General features: G+C 45.2%; 2 protein-coding genes across 3 annotated transcripts; one reads left to right on the top strand and one right to left on the bottom strand.

Moving 5' to 3' along the window:
- The first annotated feature begins 92 nt into the window (after positions 1-92).
- On the top strand, positions 93-5,965 carry PDCD2 (programmed cell death 2). Its single transcript, XM_075748638.1, has 6 exons — positions 93-423; positions 504-761; positions 2,084-2,269; positions 3,319-3,434; positions 4,721-4,837; positions 5,550-5,965. Exons 1-6 carry the CDS (start codon positions 132-134, stop codon positions 5,727-5,729), a joined length of 1,149 nt encoding a protein of 382 aa, XP_075604753.1. The 5' UTR covers positions 93-131; the 3' UTR covers positions 5,730-5,965.
- A 1,911-nt stretch (positions 5,966-7,876) lies between these two features.
- Positions 7,877-18,645, bottom strand: TBP (TATA-box binding protein). 2 transcript variants are annotated; one of them, XM_075748642.1, is made up of 8 exons: positions 18,360-18,645; positions 15,682-15,925; positions 14,711-15,042; positions 13,276-13,363; positions 11,171-11,262; positions 9,830-9,997; positions 9,461-9,555; positions 7,877-8,549 (listed from the first exon to the last, which is right to left on the bottom strand). In XM_075748642.1, the coding sequence occupies exons 2-8, from the start codon at positions 15,733-15,735 to the stop codon at positions 8,470-8,472; spliced, it is 909 nt and encodes a 302-aa protein (XP_075604757.1). In that variant the 5' UTR covers positions 15,736-15,925; positions 18,360-18,645; the 3' UTR covers positions 7,877-8,469. The 2 variants fall into 2 exon arrangements, with proteins under 2 accessions (XP_075604757.1, XP_075604754.1); XM_075748639.1 differs by lacking the exon at positions 18,360-18,645 and adding an exon at positions 17,713-17,839.
- Positions 18,646-18,763: the final 118 nt, after the last annotated feature.

Here is an 18,763-nt window from a genome sequence, read left to right as displayed (position 1 = left end):
CCAGCCCTTTCCGTTAGAAAACCGAAGGAGCGCGAACCGGCAGGAACGGCGAACGGCGCGCGACGCGGCCCTTGGCGGCGAACGCTTCCGGCGCGAGACGAGTTCCGACCCGCCGCCCTTCCGGCGGCAGCATGGCGGCAGGCGTGGAGCTGGGCTTCGCGGCGGCGCCGGACGGGGCCTGGCGGCTGCGCAGCGCCTACTTCCCCAGCAAGATCGGGGGGCGGCCGGCGTGGCTGGGCGAGGCCGGGCTGCCGGGCCCCGCCGCCCTGCGCTGCGGCCGCTGCCAGCAGCCCTGCGCCTTCCTGCTCCAGCTGTACGCGCCGCTGCCCGACCGCCCCGACGCCTTCCACCGCACCCTCTTCGTATTCGCCTGCCGCGGCGCCGCCTGCTACCGCTTGCCGGGCCCGCGGGGGCCCCTCTGCGGTGAGGCGGGGGGCGGTGGGTAAGGAGGGGGCGAGGGCCGCCGGCCGCCGCCCCCGCTGACCGCCGCCTCTCGCCCGCAGTGTTCCGAAACCAGCTGCCGCGGCGGAACGACACCTACCCCGAGGAGCCGCCCCCCGAGGAGCCGCCGCCGCCGGCGGCCCCTTCCGCCGCGCCTCCCCGCCGGCTCCGCGGCGGCGCCGCTCTTTGCCGCGTCTGCGGCTGCCTGGGGCCCCGCGCCTGCGGACGCTGCCGCCGCGCCGCCTACTGCGGCCCCGAGCACCAGGCGCTGGACTGGCGGTGGGGGCACCGGCGGTCCTGTGGGCAGCGCGCCGCGGGAGGTGGGTCTCGGGCGGGGCAGCGGGGCGCGCGCTGCGAGCGGGCCGTTGGCTCCGTCGGGTCTTGAGCCGCGGGGGCACGCGCTGTCAGCGCACCGTGCTGGCTGAGAGGCGTCGCGGTTGCGGAGGCAGCGGGTCCTTCGAGTGCGCCGAGCTTGCTTGTCGGTGGGGTAAGGGCCTGCAGAGGAGACAAAAAAGAAGCTCGTGTCCGTTGTGGTGTTCTGTCTTTTGTAAGGAAACCATTAGTAGTTCTGTCAGGTGATTTTTTTTTTTTTTTATTTTTCACTTCAGTGGCATAAGAATGTAGGATCTTTGTTGTTCCTGGAAGGCTGATAAGTTTAAGTCATGCCTTTGGTCTATTTCAAAGATCTCTTTCTGTCTGCCTTATGTCATAAAAAGCTGAGAGGATGTGGACCGATTTTTTTCCCTTTGCAAGCTACTTTTAAGATGGTTTATTCATAAATTGTAAAGGAACATAGAAAGGTGATGCATTCACAGGATCCTGCGACTGTCAGTAGATGAAGAGAGTGCTTTCCAGGAGCGTGCTATGTTAGAGACCCTTTTCTTCAGCCGTCCCCTCTCTTGCTCTCTTGCCTCATTCATGTGCTTGTTTGTTTGCTGGTTGTTAAAGGGCCAAGTACAGAGTATTTGAAGTATTTTTTTAGTCTTCAGAAGTATCACGTTAATAATGGTGCGGTGAAACTTGGTGTGTGTGATGCATTTTCCATCATGCATTGTGGGATGCTAGTGCCAAAAGCTTTGATTGTAGAAGTGGAAATAAGCAGAACATTAAATGTTGATTTGTGCAAATCAAGTTATGGGTCAAACATTTGAAACATTTAATTGAAACAGCAGAAACCTGAAACGTACTAGCACGTAGTTAATACTGCCAATATGGAGGCTATACTTGGTGCATTTGTGGAAACTGCCTACTCATAATATGCAAAGGAAAAATAAGAAAAAATGGTGTGGCTTCAGGGCACCTGATACACGCTTGACTTGTGTGCATATGCTAATCAGAATGAGATATGCACAGACCTGTCAAACTGCAGGTTTGAGTTTTTCAAATGCAGCTGCTAACACTGTTTAGTCTATCTTCCATGTCTTGTAGATTTATGGTGATTCAAAGCAAGGCATCACCTATTGTAGTTTTCTCCTGTCCTTAATACAAATCTTCCTTATCTCTAAATGAGCTCTAGCAGTGATGTAAGTCGCCCTTGCTCATGTTTGTGCTGTGTTTTTGCTATGTAGTTTGCTGTGTAGCTTTTGGGGAGAAGGACATGTAATATGAGATGACGTTGTGGTGTCTGTTTTCTGTTTTGTAGATGACTCAGCGGATGCAATTCCAGAGCATAATGAATTCCTTTTTCCAGAATATGAAATTTTGATAGAACCTGAGGAACCAGAATTTCCTGCTGACAGCAGTGTAGGTCCCGATGATGAACAAGGAGCTGCAGATACATCAAAGGACCCAAAAGAACAAGAGGACCTCAGAGCTACAGGCAGTGCAGGTAAGAAATAAGATGCTGTGTAATTCTTCCTAATGAAGCCGCTATTACATATTTAAAATAGATAATACTATGATTTTCAGGTGTTCATTGTTAACCACTGGTGACAAAGGGCTACATCTACAGTCATTTGTGATGCAAGCTTTTTGTATGTGTCCCGTAATATAAGTTGCTTTTAGGGGAGAGACTTTCTAAGCCCCAACCCCAGGAGCTGTTGAAACGACTGTTGCTGCCGTGAAGCTGGAGGCAGCTGGGAGTTACACTGTGTCCCTGTGTGCTTCCCACAGGTAAGGAACAATGCCAGTGTGAAAAACAGGGCTCTGAGCATCTGCTGCTGGACACTGTTGGGAGACTGAGTTAGATGGTCTTGGCTTGACTTGGTTCAGTTTGTCTTAGTTTACAGAAAATACTTCACAAATCTCCTCGTCTGTGCTAGAAGAAAGCTGTTCTGAGGCTACTTTAATTGACCTTAAATGAAGCAGCTGAAGCGTAGGCGCACACACACCCCAATCCCCCCGCTCCAAATTCAGGATGTGTTTGCAGCTCACCACACTGGCTTTGCACGCCCAGGGTGGAGAGTCTGTGGTGCTACAGGGTTCCAGCTGTCCCATACTGTGGTCTAAAGTGGTTTCGAGGCTGCTCAGTGCCCCACGTTGACGTGAACATGGGAGCGTAACAGATGCACTCTTCAGTGCTAGAAACTGAAGCCTGGCACGTGCACGGCACAGGTGGCCTTTTCCAGATGTCACATTCTGAAGGTTCAGCAGCCTCAGTGATCCCTGCTGGGAGCCATAAACTTTGGTAGATTAACTCCTTCCCTTTCCAGCATTCTACTATGATACCTGTGTTCAAAATGCAACTAAAACTAGTAAATGGATCTGTGTATGACTGAATCTTAGTGTGGCCCAGAAGGAAAAAAAAAAAGTCTTAGTGCTTTATACTGGGAATGATTCTTGAGAGCAAAATGCACTTACTGGTGCAATATTGTTTTTAATTTGTGGCTGTCTTGCATTAGCCTGTAATCTTTCGGGTTTTTATTTTTTCTTGCTTAGGTGAAGCATTTCAAGCCTTAGATGAAGAGACACTGGAAGCAATGGCAAAACACGAGACTGAAGAAGACAAGATCTTCCAAATGTTCAAAGAGCAAGTAGCTGCCGAACCAGAGCAGGTCAGAAGATGGGGCAGCCTTAGAACTTAGGGGTTCTGGCACAGCATCCTGCTGCACCTGCAAAATGTTTCACTGCCTTTCATACCTGCGGTTAGAAATGGTGATGGGGATGCCTCCTCATCCTCCACACACCTTAACCACCATACCTTCATCTTCCTTGCATGCAGAACTTGATTCATGCTGACGTAAGAATTTAGCACCTGCTTATCTAACTCAAACAGAAATTGGTCAGGATGAGAAGGCACAGGGGTGCTGAAGCCAAGGAGGACCTGCTGTCCTGTGAAGTGGTCCTCACCAAAGGAGGTGGTGAACCATTGCACTCTTCCCCAGCCTTTGGCCCTGTTGGCTTTCCTTCTCAGCAGAACCAAAACTGCAGTGAGGAGCTGTGTCGCTGTCACCAGCTGGGGCAGGGGGGTAGTATGGCTTTTTCTAAGGTTTAACAAAGTAGTGATGACTTTAAAATTTCAACTATTTAAAACAGAAATCTTCCCATCCACTATTTCTTGCTAACAAATGAGGCTGAAAAAAGCCACATTGTCAAACAGAAACAAGGTTTGTGGTTCCATTCAAAGGGAACACAGGCCTAAATCTGTGAAAGTGGTGGAGGAAGAAGAAATTCTCTCTACAATTTACCTGGTAGCTGAGAGGAGAGGGTGCACATCCAGAAGGTGAGAGACTTTGAGTCTGTTCCCTCCTCTGCTTGGGGTGGGTGCATCACCTCCCTCTCTGGCCATCCCCATACTGGCTCATCTGCGAAAGTGTCCTCTTGTTGATAATCCTCATTTGCTGTATATTTAAATAGTAACAGAACAACAAAGGATACAAATGCCTGAAAATGCCTCCTTCACGGACGTTAGGACAGTCCCCTTGCATTTAGGTGCAGCACTGCAAACAGAAAGAGCTGGGTTGCATTCCTGACTTTTCTGTACGCTTCTATGTGATAGTTATCGATTTGCGCTTACTCCATCTCAAGACTATAAATTACATGACCTAGCATTCCTGAGTCCCTTCATTACAGAAATACAAATCATTGCAGTTTATCCCTGGACCATTGCAAAAATGCTGTATGAATACTTGCATGATTCAAATAGTTAAGAAAACTTATATAAAGAACCTGTCTTATTTAGAATACTGCATTTGCAACTGATAGGCTTTGCCATGGGTGTTACTTAAAGGAACTGACCTTTTTCTGCACCGTCTCACTGCTTTGTCTATGTTAGTAGATAGCAATTTCATACCAAGATGAAAAGACAATCTTGAGAACTTAAACTTGTGCTCTATTTCAGATTATTAGATACTGCAGAGGAGGAGAAGGCCCAGTCTGGGTATCAGGTGAAAATATTCCTGAAGAAAAAGATATCCCGAATTGTTTATGTGGTGCCAAAAGGATTTTTGAATTCCAGGTACGTAAATTTATTTAAAGATAATATAGGTAATGTAGTTCAGACTTAACAGGTTCTAAGTGTCTAGGTGCTGGCTTGTAATTAGAGCAGGGTAGCTGAAGTTGCCACAAACTAACCATGCTAAATTGTAGAGAGCCCTTATTTACTATTGTCACTGCTTTTTCCTATAAGACTTTCACATATAGAAGGCAGGTTCCTGTCTTGATTAATTTGCCATAAAATGGCAACTTCTGAATATGGAACCATCTCTTAAGTAACAGGAGTCTGGTATTGTTTGGTTTTGTGTTTGGTTTTTTTTTTTTTTTAAATCCTTCATGATGTGAATTGGAAATCTGGCTGGCTGGAAGTATTCAGCTGTAGAACTTTGAGTGCTAGAAGCGTATATATGGTGAATACATTTAATGTCATGCAACACCAAAACATATTTATGAAGATAATTTCAAATGGAAGGAGGCTGACAAATCAGGCAATGCTTAGTCAAATAGAAGTCCTATAGATAAAATAGGGCCATGCTTTTCATTCCATGTGCATCTACTATGCTGTTTTGGGAATTCCAGATGGGTTTTATTTGAGCTGCTGTGTTACTTAGTAGTTTTAATTGGGATTTTGGTGTAAGAGAACACAATGAAGGCAGGACCCTTCTTGGGGAAGAGATGCAGGGAGGGGGTAGAGAGCTGTGGCCTGCCTCTAAACCTCTTGTTTCTCCTTGAAGATTATGCCACAGCTCCTGAACCATCTTCAGGTTGACAGCCTTGGAGAGAGCATTGACTGGGGAACGCTGGTGGTTTACACATGTGCCAACAACTGCGGTGAGGGAAATGAATACCTGGAAGAGTTCATATGGAAACAAGACTTCTCTGCAGGCTCTGTTGAACTTCCATCAAGTTCCTAAGTTGAACCAGCTAAATGGAATACTTGCCTTGTTTCAGTGCACCTCTGCACTTGGCAAACAGGTAATTGAAGTCACCAAGATCTCTGCGTCTTGTAACAATGATAGAACTACTAAAAGTAGACCTTGGCAGCCTCTCTCTTGTGCTCCACAGGAGCTTTTACTTCAGCCTGGTAGTGGAGCCAGATGCATTTCTTCAGTGTTCTGAATGTTTAAATAAAGATTAAACATTTTTTGGATTGGTGAAAGTATCATTTGTGGGCGACTGAACTACTCAAAAATGACCGTTAACTCACAGAGAAGAGCAGACTACAGTAAGATCATTCAAGCGCTCAGGCTCAGAAGGTGTGCAGAAGTCACAGCTGTGACAAAGCTGTGTAGCTTTTCACTGTGGAACTTCACTTCTCTTGCTCAAAAGGTACACTGAATCTAACTTGGTTCTGACTGAGTGGTTATTCACGATAAAATGCACAAAAATGAAGTGTTTTATCTCACTTGAAACTATTAACTGAGTTAAACTATTTCTGCATGGGACTCTCCAGTGCAGAAGCAGTTTAAACAAAGCCAGCCACACCAGAACATGTTTATGTTGTTACCTACTGCCTGTAGCAGCACGTTTTCAGCCTGAATTGTACCTTAAGTCTGCCTTCTTTGGTGAAGCACAAAAATAAGTAAGTAAATGCCGTCTGCAGGGATTTTTCTGATATTTGACTGTCATATAGCCAAGGCAAGAGAAAAATGAAACCATAATGCTGAATTTACTGTGGTAGTTGATTAACTGCTCGTGTGGATATGGCTACACTTGCAGGAAAGATAAGGCTTTTCTTGTGTGTGTGTCTCAGTATACCTTTTACTTCAATTAGGTATTCCTTTATCCTGCTCAAACCACTTATGTCTGCTTGGCAGTGATTCTGAAGGTGATTTGATGAAAGCCCTAGACCCACTGTTGGGTTGTTTTATATTAATTTAGATGTTGGAAATACTCAAATGAGCAGGCAGGGGATGCTTTAAGGATAAGCTGCTTGGTCATCATAGAACTTAATTTCTAAAAAGGTAGTTTTAAGCCTTGGTACATGTCATGGAACAGCAAACAGTATCTTAAGTCACTATTGTACAGCTTTACTGATTTTGTGGAAAACCATTTCTAAAGGCTCCACGTTTTCCTGCAGAGGTAAAGAGTTTTGCAGGTGAGCTAGTAGTAGTTCAGAGTCCTGCAAAAGCACAAGCATACAGTTCTGTTCAAGAGCACTCGGGAATGTTCGCTAGCTGACAGCACACAGTGGATTCAGTGGCACTGCAGGTGATGCACTGTTCGGGCATCTGGAACTTAACCTGGCAAAGCTACATTATTAAACAGAAGCTTTCTGATAAGATCAATGGAAACAATTATTAAAGTGGATGGAGAAACACCAGCGTACACCACTACAGGGGTTGTAGAGAAGACTTAAGGATTAAGGTAACTCAGGATTTGCAAACAGAGCAGTAGCAAAGCCAGTCAAAACTTCATTTTGTCCAGCATGAACCACCAACTTCATAAATAAAGACGACCACAGTCACATTTGGGTTAGTTTTAGATAAAAGCTGAAAGAATGTGCAAGTCATAGAAAGGAGGTTACTATTACTGGAAACTTACTGGAGGAAAAAAAAGTTTATTTTTAGTTCTCAGCCTGTTAAGCTTCAAGCACAGTTCAGAGGGAAGAGTATGTACATACTGACTCAAGTTGGAAGGGCTTTGACATTTTACAGGAACACTAATATAGTGAGACTGTCATAGTTGGTAAAATACAAAAGTAGTAATTGAAAGAAATTCTAGAAGCTAAGCGGGGATCTTTTGTTCCAATTCAGTTAAGTGTAGCTATTTAAGACTTGCATAAATCCCATCTGCTGAACATGAGGCAACACATGCTACTTTAACCAGTCATCTCTGTTGCTTTAACATACTAGAAGTACTCAAGGTAGACGTTGCCAAGGATATCAGTACTCAACCAGACATTGCTGGTAAGCAAGCCACAGCATTGTTGAGATTCTCTCAAAAAGACAAGTCACTGACAGTAGTGCATGTGCTACTGAAAAAATCCAGACTAAATTAAAAAACAGTTTTCAACGTATTTCACTCTACCAGCAGGGTAAACATTAAGACAATTCCCATAATTGTATAAACAGGGTTTATTGTACATGTGGAGCTGAAGGAGGAAAGAGAAAGAAGGTATATATTATATATATATGTACAGTGAGCCATTTTCATTAATAAATTTATTCTGTCTTGCTTAACACTGGAAAGAGGGAATGTGTCTGGCACCAAAGAAATTTCAAATTGAAAAAATTTAAAAGCTTAAGTTCTGAAAATTATAAAAACCATGGTCTTATGGAAGGAAGTTAAAACTTATATACATGGCAATTTAAGTGGTTTATACACTTGAGTGACACAGTTGCATTTGTCTTTTAAACCAACTTACAGATTTTCTATTAATAGAACTGGCATTAAAACTATTTAAAAGCTAGAATATAAATAAAACTTGGAGGGACTGCTCCAGGAACAGCCCAGTAAAGCAACTCACAGTAACTCAGTAGACATAATCAGTAATATAGTTCCCCTTGAGTATCAGGGAAGTAGGCACTAACTGGGAAATAGTCCAAGTCCTGGTGTTGCAGTTTCACTGGAAGTCCATCTCTTGTTACTGCTGTGCCATATGCAATACCATTTCAAATATACCCCCGATTTCTCTGAAAGGTGTAGAAACCGTTACGTTGTCTTTCTGAATCCCTTTAAAATAGGATAGATGTTTTCAAATGCTTCATAGATTTCTGCTCGTACTTTAGCACCTGGAAAAAAAAGAGGGAATTAAGTTAGTTTGTACTTTTCATCAAATACTTCATTTTAGCTTTTAGAATGTTTATTTGAATGTGACTCTACATAAAACCTATGCATAGCCATATATACCTATTTTTATGATCTCTTTTTTTTTTTTTAACATACATTTCACATAGAGCATCCATTATCAGCCTTCTCACTGTTTAGTCTGATAACTGGTAAAACTTTCATTAGCATCTTCATGCTTATGCTACACTTGCAAATGGGATTTTTCTATACTTAGTTTCCGCTGGAGACCCAACTACAAAGCACAACCCTATGGGATGTTTCTGCAGAAAGGCCTCACTGGTGGAGCTTTCTTGGAGAGTGTGAACACCTGGGGAGCACAGCCTGAGAACACAGAGCCACACTGCAGGGGCACACTCCTTTTGCCTGCGAGTCTTGTGGGGTTTCTTTTCTCCACAGTGAGACTCGCCACAAGGGGAAAAGGAAGGGGATAGGTGGAGTGTCTGAGGTTGAGCAGGTCCGAGAGCTCGGGTATCTCCCCTTCTTTGGCTGCTGCATCAAAGGAAGACGGCAGCAGCCCCCAGCCAAGCTGCCAAAGAACAGTTAGCTCAGGCACACAGGCCCAGCACACAGAAACACTTTCAGATTTTGCCAGAAACATTACCTGTGCTCTTACAGCTTTTTGGGCACCTGCATGCTTGATTAGGATTCATGACCACTGCTTACATGGATTTAGTAAATGTATGGTTTGCTTTGTGCGTTCGCATCCACAGAAGACTATCCTATCCGTCCTTTCTCAGTAGTGTCATCTCTAAAGGAAAGTAACTAGCAGCTTACACAATTTTGGTATCATTGTGTGTTCTCTCTAGCACAGTCTAAATCTAACCTGTGGGAATTAGAGACTGTCTTCACTTACCAGTTAAAACCACTTTTCCCGAAACAAAAATAAGCAGAACAATTCTTGGCTTGATCATTCTGTAGATTAAGCCAGGAAACAATTCTGGCTCGTAGCTGTAAGAGAAGAGAGTGACAGTGTTTAAACATGCTTCCAGTCTTTCATCTGGCAGGACTGCAGCAATGGGCAGAGCAGATGTAGATGGTACTGAAATTTGGAGACAGTAGCAGGGAAGATCATTGCAATAGCTCATATTGGGCGACTTCAGTTACACCCGAGGCAGAGCAGCAATGGCAACAAAGATGCAGGTTTCCCTCTGGTGCAAGGGACTAATCTAAACAGATGTCTCAAAGCTAGTCAAGAATGAAACATAAGCAAACCTTTTTTTACCTGCTGAACTGCTGGTGTGTGAGTACCAGTCCTTCTAATCTGATGGGAAATTTCACATCACAGCTGCCCACCATGTTCTGAATTTTAAAATCCAAAAATTTTGCAGGAAAACCCAGTTTCTGAACAACTCTTGCATACTTCCTTGCTGCCAGTCTGGATTGCTCCTCACTGGAGTGAGAAAGAGATACCCGTATTATTTCCTCAGTTAAGTATTACTTGAAGCAAAGAGCATTAAACCACAAATATTTAACTGGGAAAAAATATATATCTGTGTTGGGGGGGGGGGGGAGGTCACATGCAAAATTTTTACATCCAAAATGAACAACTAGCACTGGTTTTCATGCTAATTTTGGTACTAGGATCCTGAACACCATTACTGTTGTACTCGCTGTTCATGAGGCAGAAAACAGTAGATGATAACTCCACGTTTCATACTCTTGAAATATCGACCCGAGTCCCTCTAATGTGACAGGAAAACTGTTTAAGTTTTCAGTGTAGAACAACTTTGAACTACTACTGCTAGAAAATGCTTATTTCTATAAGAATCTGTAAACTGCCAAAATCCTCTGCTTGATTCAGCCCAAGCATTCAAACCTGGGTTTAACACAACTGCACGGCCTTACATGCTGTTGCAGATTCAGTTTGCTTCAGTTTTGTAAGTGGCTGAGGATCTGGTTGCTCCTATGGCAGAGTAAGACAACTTGAATTTCAAGCATCAGCAGGCAGAGAAAGTGTCTCCAGTACAGCTCTAGTCATTCATCTCGGCTCATTAGCTTATTCCTTCTGGATTCCTAAGACTTCCTCAGAGGAGAATTTGTCTCCTGCCCACTGGAGTTAAGCTTATGTTTAGTTTTCAATTCTTATGCTTCAATGTTAAGAACAGATCAGACTACAGGGACCAGAGACTTGGAGCTCTTGTCCTGTGATGAATGAAACTATCCAAATATAAAATCACTATTCCTCTGTCACCCGCCCTACCGTTTAAGCAGTTCCAGTGCACAGTCATTGAATTTTTTAAATTATTAGGGGGAAAAAAAAGGTAACTGCAAAGCCAAAAAGTGAATACAATAACCTCTGCAAACCAGTTCATCAGCCTGTATGAAAGAGCTGCAGAAACAGAACTATCATTTCCCCTGTCATAGGGAAGTCCTTTCTACACAATATGTCAAAAGACATATTGTGTAGAAACATCTATTAGGCTATTCGAAATAACTGGGAAGTACCTGTACATCTTTGTTGTATATATACAAATACTGTATACAAATAATAGTACTTCTAAAGCATCACAGTACAAGAGAAAAAGACAGCCTGAATTAGTTTGCTTGTAATGCCTAAACATACCTTTTCGCTCCTGTGCACACCATTTTGCCAGAGCTGAATATAAGTGCAGTAGTCCGTGGTTCTCTTATTCTCATAATAACAGCAGCAAAACGCTGAAATGTGAGCGTTGAGACTATTACTGATGTATTGCTGTAATCAGTACATTAAAACCAAATTTGCATAATCTAAGTAGCAAGTTACACTGTATTGCTAAGAAATACTAAGTTCAAACATACTTATGGATCACTAAAAATTTACTTGAAATGCTTAAATCATAAGTAGTATCAAACACACACTAAGAGGTAAAGTCAGACAGGAAGGATATTTATCATTGCATTCCTGTTTTACTAAGCTGATCTCTCACTACTGTATATGCAACATGTAAGTAATGCTAACATTTGCAACAGAGACAATCTTAAAAAGAAATTTAAAAAAAATCCTCCACATCTTGAAATTTGATCTGTTATAAGCATGATGGAAGACTATCTGCAAATATTCTATGACCTGTTTTCTTTCTGTGTCTTAAAAAATTGGACGGTGTTAGAATACCAGCAAACAGAACAGCTGGAGATCAAAGTTCAGTGTGAAGAGAAGTCACCTCCACTACCGCAGCAGAACACAGCAGCCCGGTTAGCTCTAACTTTTTATTCTAAGTACTGTAACATCTCTGCCTGCATTTACAAATATTCTTAAACTCTTTGAAGCAAGAGATACTGGAAACTGATGTGGATAGACACAAACCTCTGTTTGCCTGTTTTATTTAACTTGGACCAGCTCACCATGCAGTCCCGTAAACTGTTCTGCTGACATAACCAAGGCAGTAGCGTGGGTTACCTAACAACACATTTGTCAAACTATGGTTTAAATAACACAGCCAAGCACCATCTTCCTCTGATAGATGAATGTACTGACTAAAAGTCAGGAGTGTGTTACATAACCCTTCTTTCTCTCCACTGTGGAAAACAGCATTTCGTATTGATTTTTCTAGCCTACAAGTTTTACACAGCCACCTACCCCTACCTTAACAGTTACCACAGCATGCTCGAATTTTTGCTGCACTGGTATCTTGCTCACATGCAATTATATAACAGCATCACTGATAAATAACTGTTACTGTAAGTTTCTGTCACATATGCCTGCAAGCATGCTTTAATCTGTGAGAGCAGAGTTCAGGTAAACTGTAGCAAAATCCCAAATATTAAAATGACAAAAAAAACCCCACACCCCAGGAAAACTGAAGCCTTCCCAAGGCAAGCCAATTCAACTACACACCTAAACTTTTATTAGTGTCCAACTACTGTGGTTGCAAAGATAACATTTCCAAGAGGAGCCACCCAAACGAGAAATGAAGCAACATAATTTTCTTGATTCAATGCTCCAGGTCCTCTCCTGTTGTTCAGCTTCCCAAGCTAAAAAAAAACCCCCATGATTTAACAAACTGCTATTTAGAAGCAGCAGGAAACTTACAAGTCGACACAAAAAGAAAAATCAATTTAATTTTGCTGCTCCACCAAATCTAGCCATTGGGAGCAAGGAGATGGCAGGAGTGCTGGGGCACAACAGGTAGGAATGGAGCTCAGAGGGGAAGCAAGACTGCAAAAACCCAGTGACAGCGCTGCAACTGCAGGAATTCCAGGGGAACAGCCAGGTGGTGGAGGAAGCCACAGCATATAGAGACCAACCGTGGCTCTGGCAGGAGACCATGAGTTCCTTTCTCCTTGTTGGCAGACAGGGAATGAGACTTCATCATCAGACAGTTCAGTCATACGAAAAAGGAACTTTCTGAGCACCATGAACAAACGTGCCCATATGAAGAGTAGCAGAGGCCAGCTCTACAACAAACAACTCCGCCAGTGTATTGCACTGTTGGTTAGGTTCTTCCTAAATATGCCGTGTTCTTTCTAAAACTACTAAATTACAACCAGGTGTAAAACATAGCTACATCTGTGTAAAAAATGCTTTTTACTAGTTTGACAGAATGTTCTAAGTTTATTAAAGATTTCTTCTTTAACTACAGTATTAAACTGCATCTATAGTAGGAAGGTTTTTCAATTGATTTCAGCAAACTATACACCTGTGCCTTTGACTTATCTGTTATAGGATGAACTCCAATACATTTCTCTTACCTTGGGATTATATTCAGCATTTCGGGCACGAAGCGCAATAGTTTTTAGGTCAAGTTTGCAACCAAGATTCACCGTGGACACAATATTCCTGAAGATAGTTCAGAGAAATACATTAAAAAGACAATAAAGAATTCATGCATCTTCCTCATTTTTAACCAAATTTGATTAATTTTATTTGATTTTTTGTGGGTTTTCCTTTAAATTTGTTTCTCCGAATAACTTTGAATGACATCTTTCCATCTTGCCTGACAGGAGCACTGAACTGTATTTTGGCTCAGGAACCTCCTTCTGTAAAGCAGCAGCTCCTAAGGCATGACTGCTGATTCCTTCTCATCTGCCAGCTATTATGAAAAGTGTCTCCTGAGAAGAATCTCTATCTCAGTTTGGCAGGAGAAATTCTTGATGCTGAGAGCCCCCACCACAATCAGGGAAGCTGCTGGAAACAGGAGAAAATGAGGTAGCAATAGTACCATCTGACATTTTCCTTGGTAAAGAAGGGGTGCAGGAGAAAGTGGGAATGACCCAGGAGGTAAACCCAGTGCCAGGTGATATGATAGCAGGTCTCTAGAAAGTTTAAGAGAAGTTCCCAGATGCAAAGTTTCCTTGGAAACTTGTTTTCTGGGAAAACCCTGAAATCTAAAGGTCCTCAATGGGGGAAAAAAGAAATACAAGTAACTACTCTTTCAGTGTAAAATTCACATTTCTCTTTGGGCCTTCCATAAATTTCTGTAAAAGTCTCTTTAAAACTAAAGTTCAGTGAAAATACTTTCATAACTAAACCTAGAACTAGTTCTAGGGTTTTTCCCCTTATTACAAACTCAGCTGTAGCCATGAACTATAAAAGGGAACACGAGATATTAAGTACAACTCAGCTCTAGCTCCTAGACTAGCAACTGGTTTCTTCCCCTTGACCCTTCTAATTCCCTTTCAGCTGTGATAGTTCCTGTATTCTGCTTTAATACCTCACTAACACAGTTCTATGCACAGTGAAGTGGAGCTATTTGCTTTTCTGTGAACAGGTCACAAGTATCCAGTAAATTACAAATAAGAATATGTTTCAAGTTACACATATTTTGAAATACCAGATTATCAACCCAGACGACTTTATAGCTGAAGCACGACGCACTCCTAGAGTGCATAGAGTTAAAAGTTACATTGATGTTAAATGAAGACACATATAACATCCTCCACTGGTAAGCTTAAAAGATGGTTGACAAATCACTAAGAAAATGTTTATATTACTAAGTGGTTTAGTAACAAAGCTAAGCTAAAAATAAAAGCAAAAATTACTCATATTCCTAGAGGAGACCCGTAAATTCTCAGGACCTCCCTTTCCACGAACATGCAGTACCCAATTCCTGATGCAGCTTTGGTCCCAAGTATTTAAAGGGCTATCTGAGAGAGGACACGCTGCACCAACACATGGGACACTCACTGTAGCTGTGGCACTATCCCAGAGCTCTCGGATGCCGGTGTGGCAGGAGTTATTGGAGTCATCGGAGTCATTGGAGAGGGGTACAGAGGCGTGGTTCCCGGTAAAGGGGCTGTGGTAAGAGTCTGTGAGTGGAAGAGCTGGGGAGTTTGACCAGATGTTCCCTGTGTCGCTTGCTGTGATGTCGATTGCTGCGCTGCTTGTTGCTGCTGCTGCTGCCGCTGCTGTTCCTCTAGGATGGACAGACTGTTGGTGCTCTGGACAGGCTGTGGTGTCAGTCCTGTGCCATACGGCATCATTGGGCTGAAAATTGGAATTCCTGGAGTCATTGCGCCCTACAGAAGAAAGCATGAAACAAACCACAGATCCTGTTGACTCCACCTTGGTTTTAAGAGAAAAAGTTTTCAGGAGGAATCTAAAAATAAATCAACGTAAGTCCATCATATCAAACCTGAGGTATATAGTAGTAAATCACTAAAACCAGAAAGCCCTTTAAAATGCAGTTCTTCTATAGAATAAAATATTACCTCTAGGAATCTGCCAGTTCTGGCATTGTTCATCTCCAGCCAGTGATGCTGATACGCTTCTCACACTACCTTGCAAGCATGTCTCAACTTTGATCCACAATTTAACTTGCAATTGTTTGAACAAAGACTGTGCCCATCATACCAAATGCATTCAGAGCACAGCTACAGTCCACTATCTATAAGTTAGTTTAAAGGGCAACCACCAAAATTAAATTCGTATTTCCAACTTGTCAGTCATGTTTCAACTTAAAGGAATCTCATATATCTGCATGTTTCTTATACCTCTGGATATACAAATTGATGGTTTTCAAATTGCGCTTTATAGTTTTATTCTATACCTAGCAGATTTTTTTCAGATCTGCAAACAAAAAACTTGAAGTTACGTGCAACAAATGGAAAACACTTTCACAAAGAAATTCAGATCACAGTTGCATCATTTGTTTTTACCTGAGGGGAAGCTAAACCTTGCGCGTAGGGTGGCAAGCTGTTGTTCTGATCCATGATTCCAGTTATTTCTTTGGTGAGGCCAGAAGTATTTTCTTCAATTAATTTAAATTAACTTCAAATCCTAGAGGGTTTTTAACCCTTTAGAACATTCCAGCAAAGTAGCTTTTTAAGCCAAGCTGAAAGTGTTAGGAAAACATCAGCTCCAGAGAAATGGGCGTTCTAAGTCTAAAATACTAATCAAAGCCTGAAAAGAGAAAGAGTAGTATGTTGAGAGTAATACCTACACACAAACCCGAAAGTAAATCTATCAGCTGCTGAGTTAGATAAGAGACACCCACATACAAATATATATAAGAACATTCACACGCATGCACACACACACGCAATGCATAAAAATAACCTTTTTTAGGCACGCTCTACAGAACCTTTGCAGCATGCTTCTGTTGAAGTTCCTGGCAGGTAACCTGACTCACATGAGCAGGCCTCTGTCTAAGCAAACCCTCCTGCACAAACAACTCAAGCTGTTAATGCTCATTCTACTCCAAGCTCTGCTTTAGCTGGAAAAGCACTGATTTTTTTTTTTTAATTGAATTCCACTGACTACTAACTGACAAGCTTACTGACACGCTGCTATTAAGTCTCTTCCTGGCCATTTTAAGGCCTTCACAAATATTTTTTATTCTATGGGAGAAGCATCGCTGGTCAAATCAGAATTAGGAAATCCTCTTCCATCCACTTCTACAAAATGAAGCACTAACACATTTCAAACAACAATGACATGTACTTTATGATAAAAAAAGAAATACATGAAGACCAATTTCAGGTACACAAGTGAAATGTATGCATGTTTTTTTATCTTTTAACTACACCTCTGTTGCTGTGTTCTGGAAATAAACACCACAAGCGGAGAATTTAAATGTTTAACATTGATATAAAATATTTTTCCATAAAATTATAGCTGTCTTAACTAGATACGTATTGCCCAAAAATACTGAAGGCCATTTTTAGGCAAGAGGTAGACCACCTCAAAATCTGAAGAAAGCCTATTTGGCTTTTTTTTTTTTTTTTAAGGTATGAGAAGTCAGAATTACATTAATATTTATAGCGCAGCTGAAAAGGTATGGCGTTTTTTTCCCCTGTGACCATAAGATATTATCTTTATCCTCACCGAAGGTATCAAACAGAGCATCCAAGTTTTACAACATGGAGAAGGGAGTAAATTAGATACCTAAACATTACTGCAGAAGCAGCAAAGTGAACTCCTCAGCAGCGCAGCTGTTTAGTAACAAGTCTAGAGATAGCAGGCACGCCAGAACCCGCAGTTAGGACACCACTTACGCAGAGGTCCATCTTGTAACCGTCTAACCGTGGCTTGCTCCCATCCCCACTACAAACGTCGGGGAACGTTTTTGTCGAGCCAAGAGAGGCAAGAGTCACCCCGGAGCAGGCCCCCAGGCACCCCCGAGCCCCCTCTCGGGATCTCTCCCCCAACACACCGCAGCGCTCGGGAACAGACCCTTCGCACACGAGACGACCCTTCCAGCTTCTTCGCGCCGTCCGGGCCCCCCCACCCGCCCGACGACCGGCCGCAGGAGCGCGCAGCCGCCCCCGCCGGCAGGGCCGCGCCCCGCTTCCCGCCCGCCCTCGCCCGGGGATGGCGGTGACCGCCGCAGTCACGCCGCTGCCCGCGGCCATCCCGCCCCCGGCACCAACGGCCGCCGCTCGCCCCCGAGACGCGCCGGAGCCCCGCGAAGGGGGGGGGGGGGGGGGCAGGGGGCAGCCGGCACCTCCCCGCCGCGAGATCGTCTCCCTGCTTCCCCCGCCGTCCCCCCCACCGGCTCCGGCCGGCCCGGAGGTGCGGAACGATCCCGGCCCCGCGCACCGCCCCCACCCTCCAGGCTCGGCCCGGCCCACGCCATGGCGGCCCCGCTAGCGCTGGCACCCGTTGTTCCCCTCCTCCCCAGGCAGCGGGGCGTGCGGCGGCCCCGGGAAGGAGCGGGGGGGGGAAGGCGGGCGCGGCGCAGACGATACCTGCCGCTCCCGGCGCCACCCCTCCGTCGCCGCCGCCGCACAACGCCCGCGGGAGCCAAGCTGCGCCCCGCGCCCGCGCCGCCGGCGCATCCCGAGAGCGTCACTTCCGCCGAACGTCTGCACCGCCTTCCCCGCCGCCATCTTCATTGAGGGCGTGGGGAGGCGGGCGCTGGGCCGGGCTGCTGGCAGGCTGCGGGCCCGCTAGCCCAAGCAGCGGGGCCGGCCGGCGGTTCGCCTAGACGGGCAGGGGCCGTTGTTCTCTGCAGCGCTCAGCGATGGCACGCCTGGCTCCTGCGCCAGGCCTGGCCGCGGGCTCGTGTGCTGGAAGGTTGTTCCCCATTTTCTAGCTGTGCACATCGCCGCCCCTTGCTCGTTGCGGCAGAGCCACGCACCCTCTCGCTGCCGGCAGCGCACAGCTCCCACGGGGACTTCGGCAACAGCAGCTCTTCTTCCCAAGCAGAGGGACGGGCTTCTCTTCTCGGGCATCGCACACGTCCCCCGCGACTCCCTGCTCCCCCATCCTTCACCCCTGACGCCTCTCTGCTCTTCTACCCCAGCCCTTCCCGCCTGTTTCTGCTTGTGCCGCGGTGCCTGGCACCGCGCCCCACGGCCCACCTCGAGGACCCCGAGTGCCTCCTGGCCCTTACTCTTTGCAGCGTCTCTGGAGGTGCTCCCCCCTTTTCCAGAGCAGGAGCCACCTCGCTCCCCGTCTGCCCGAACACAAGGTGGTCTCTGATCACTTCACCCGGCTGTTACCAACGTGGAAAGCAATTCCATGACCAGGCACTCTGAACACGGGCTGACAGCGCTTGGAACGGGCAAGAACCGGTGCCGGTGCCGCGCGTCGTGCCCGGGAGGCCCCGCCAAGCCGAGGCCGGGAAAGGCCCTGCGGGGAGCGGCACACAGGGAGCCCACAGCCCGCCGGGGAGCGGCACACGGGGAGCCCACAGCCCGCCGGCTGCCGGGGAGCGGCACACGGGGAGCCCACAGCCCACAGCCCGCCGGCTGACGGGGAGCGGCACACGGGGAGCCCACAGCCCGCCGGCTGACG

The sequence above is a fragment of the Balearica regulorum genome, chromosome 3 (assembly GCF_011004875.1).
Source record: "Balearica regulorum gibbericeps isolate bBalReg1 chromosome 3, bBalReg1.pri, whole genome shotgun sequence".
Classification (NCBI taxonomy): Eukaryota; Metazoa; Chordata; class Aves; order Gruiformes; family Gruidae; genus Balearica; species Balearica regulorum.
Note: the sequence above shows the minus strand (reverse complement) of the source record. Positions and strands in the feature narration are given on the sequence as shown.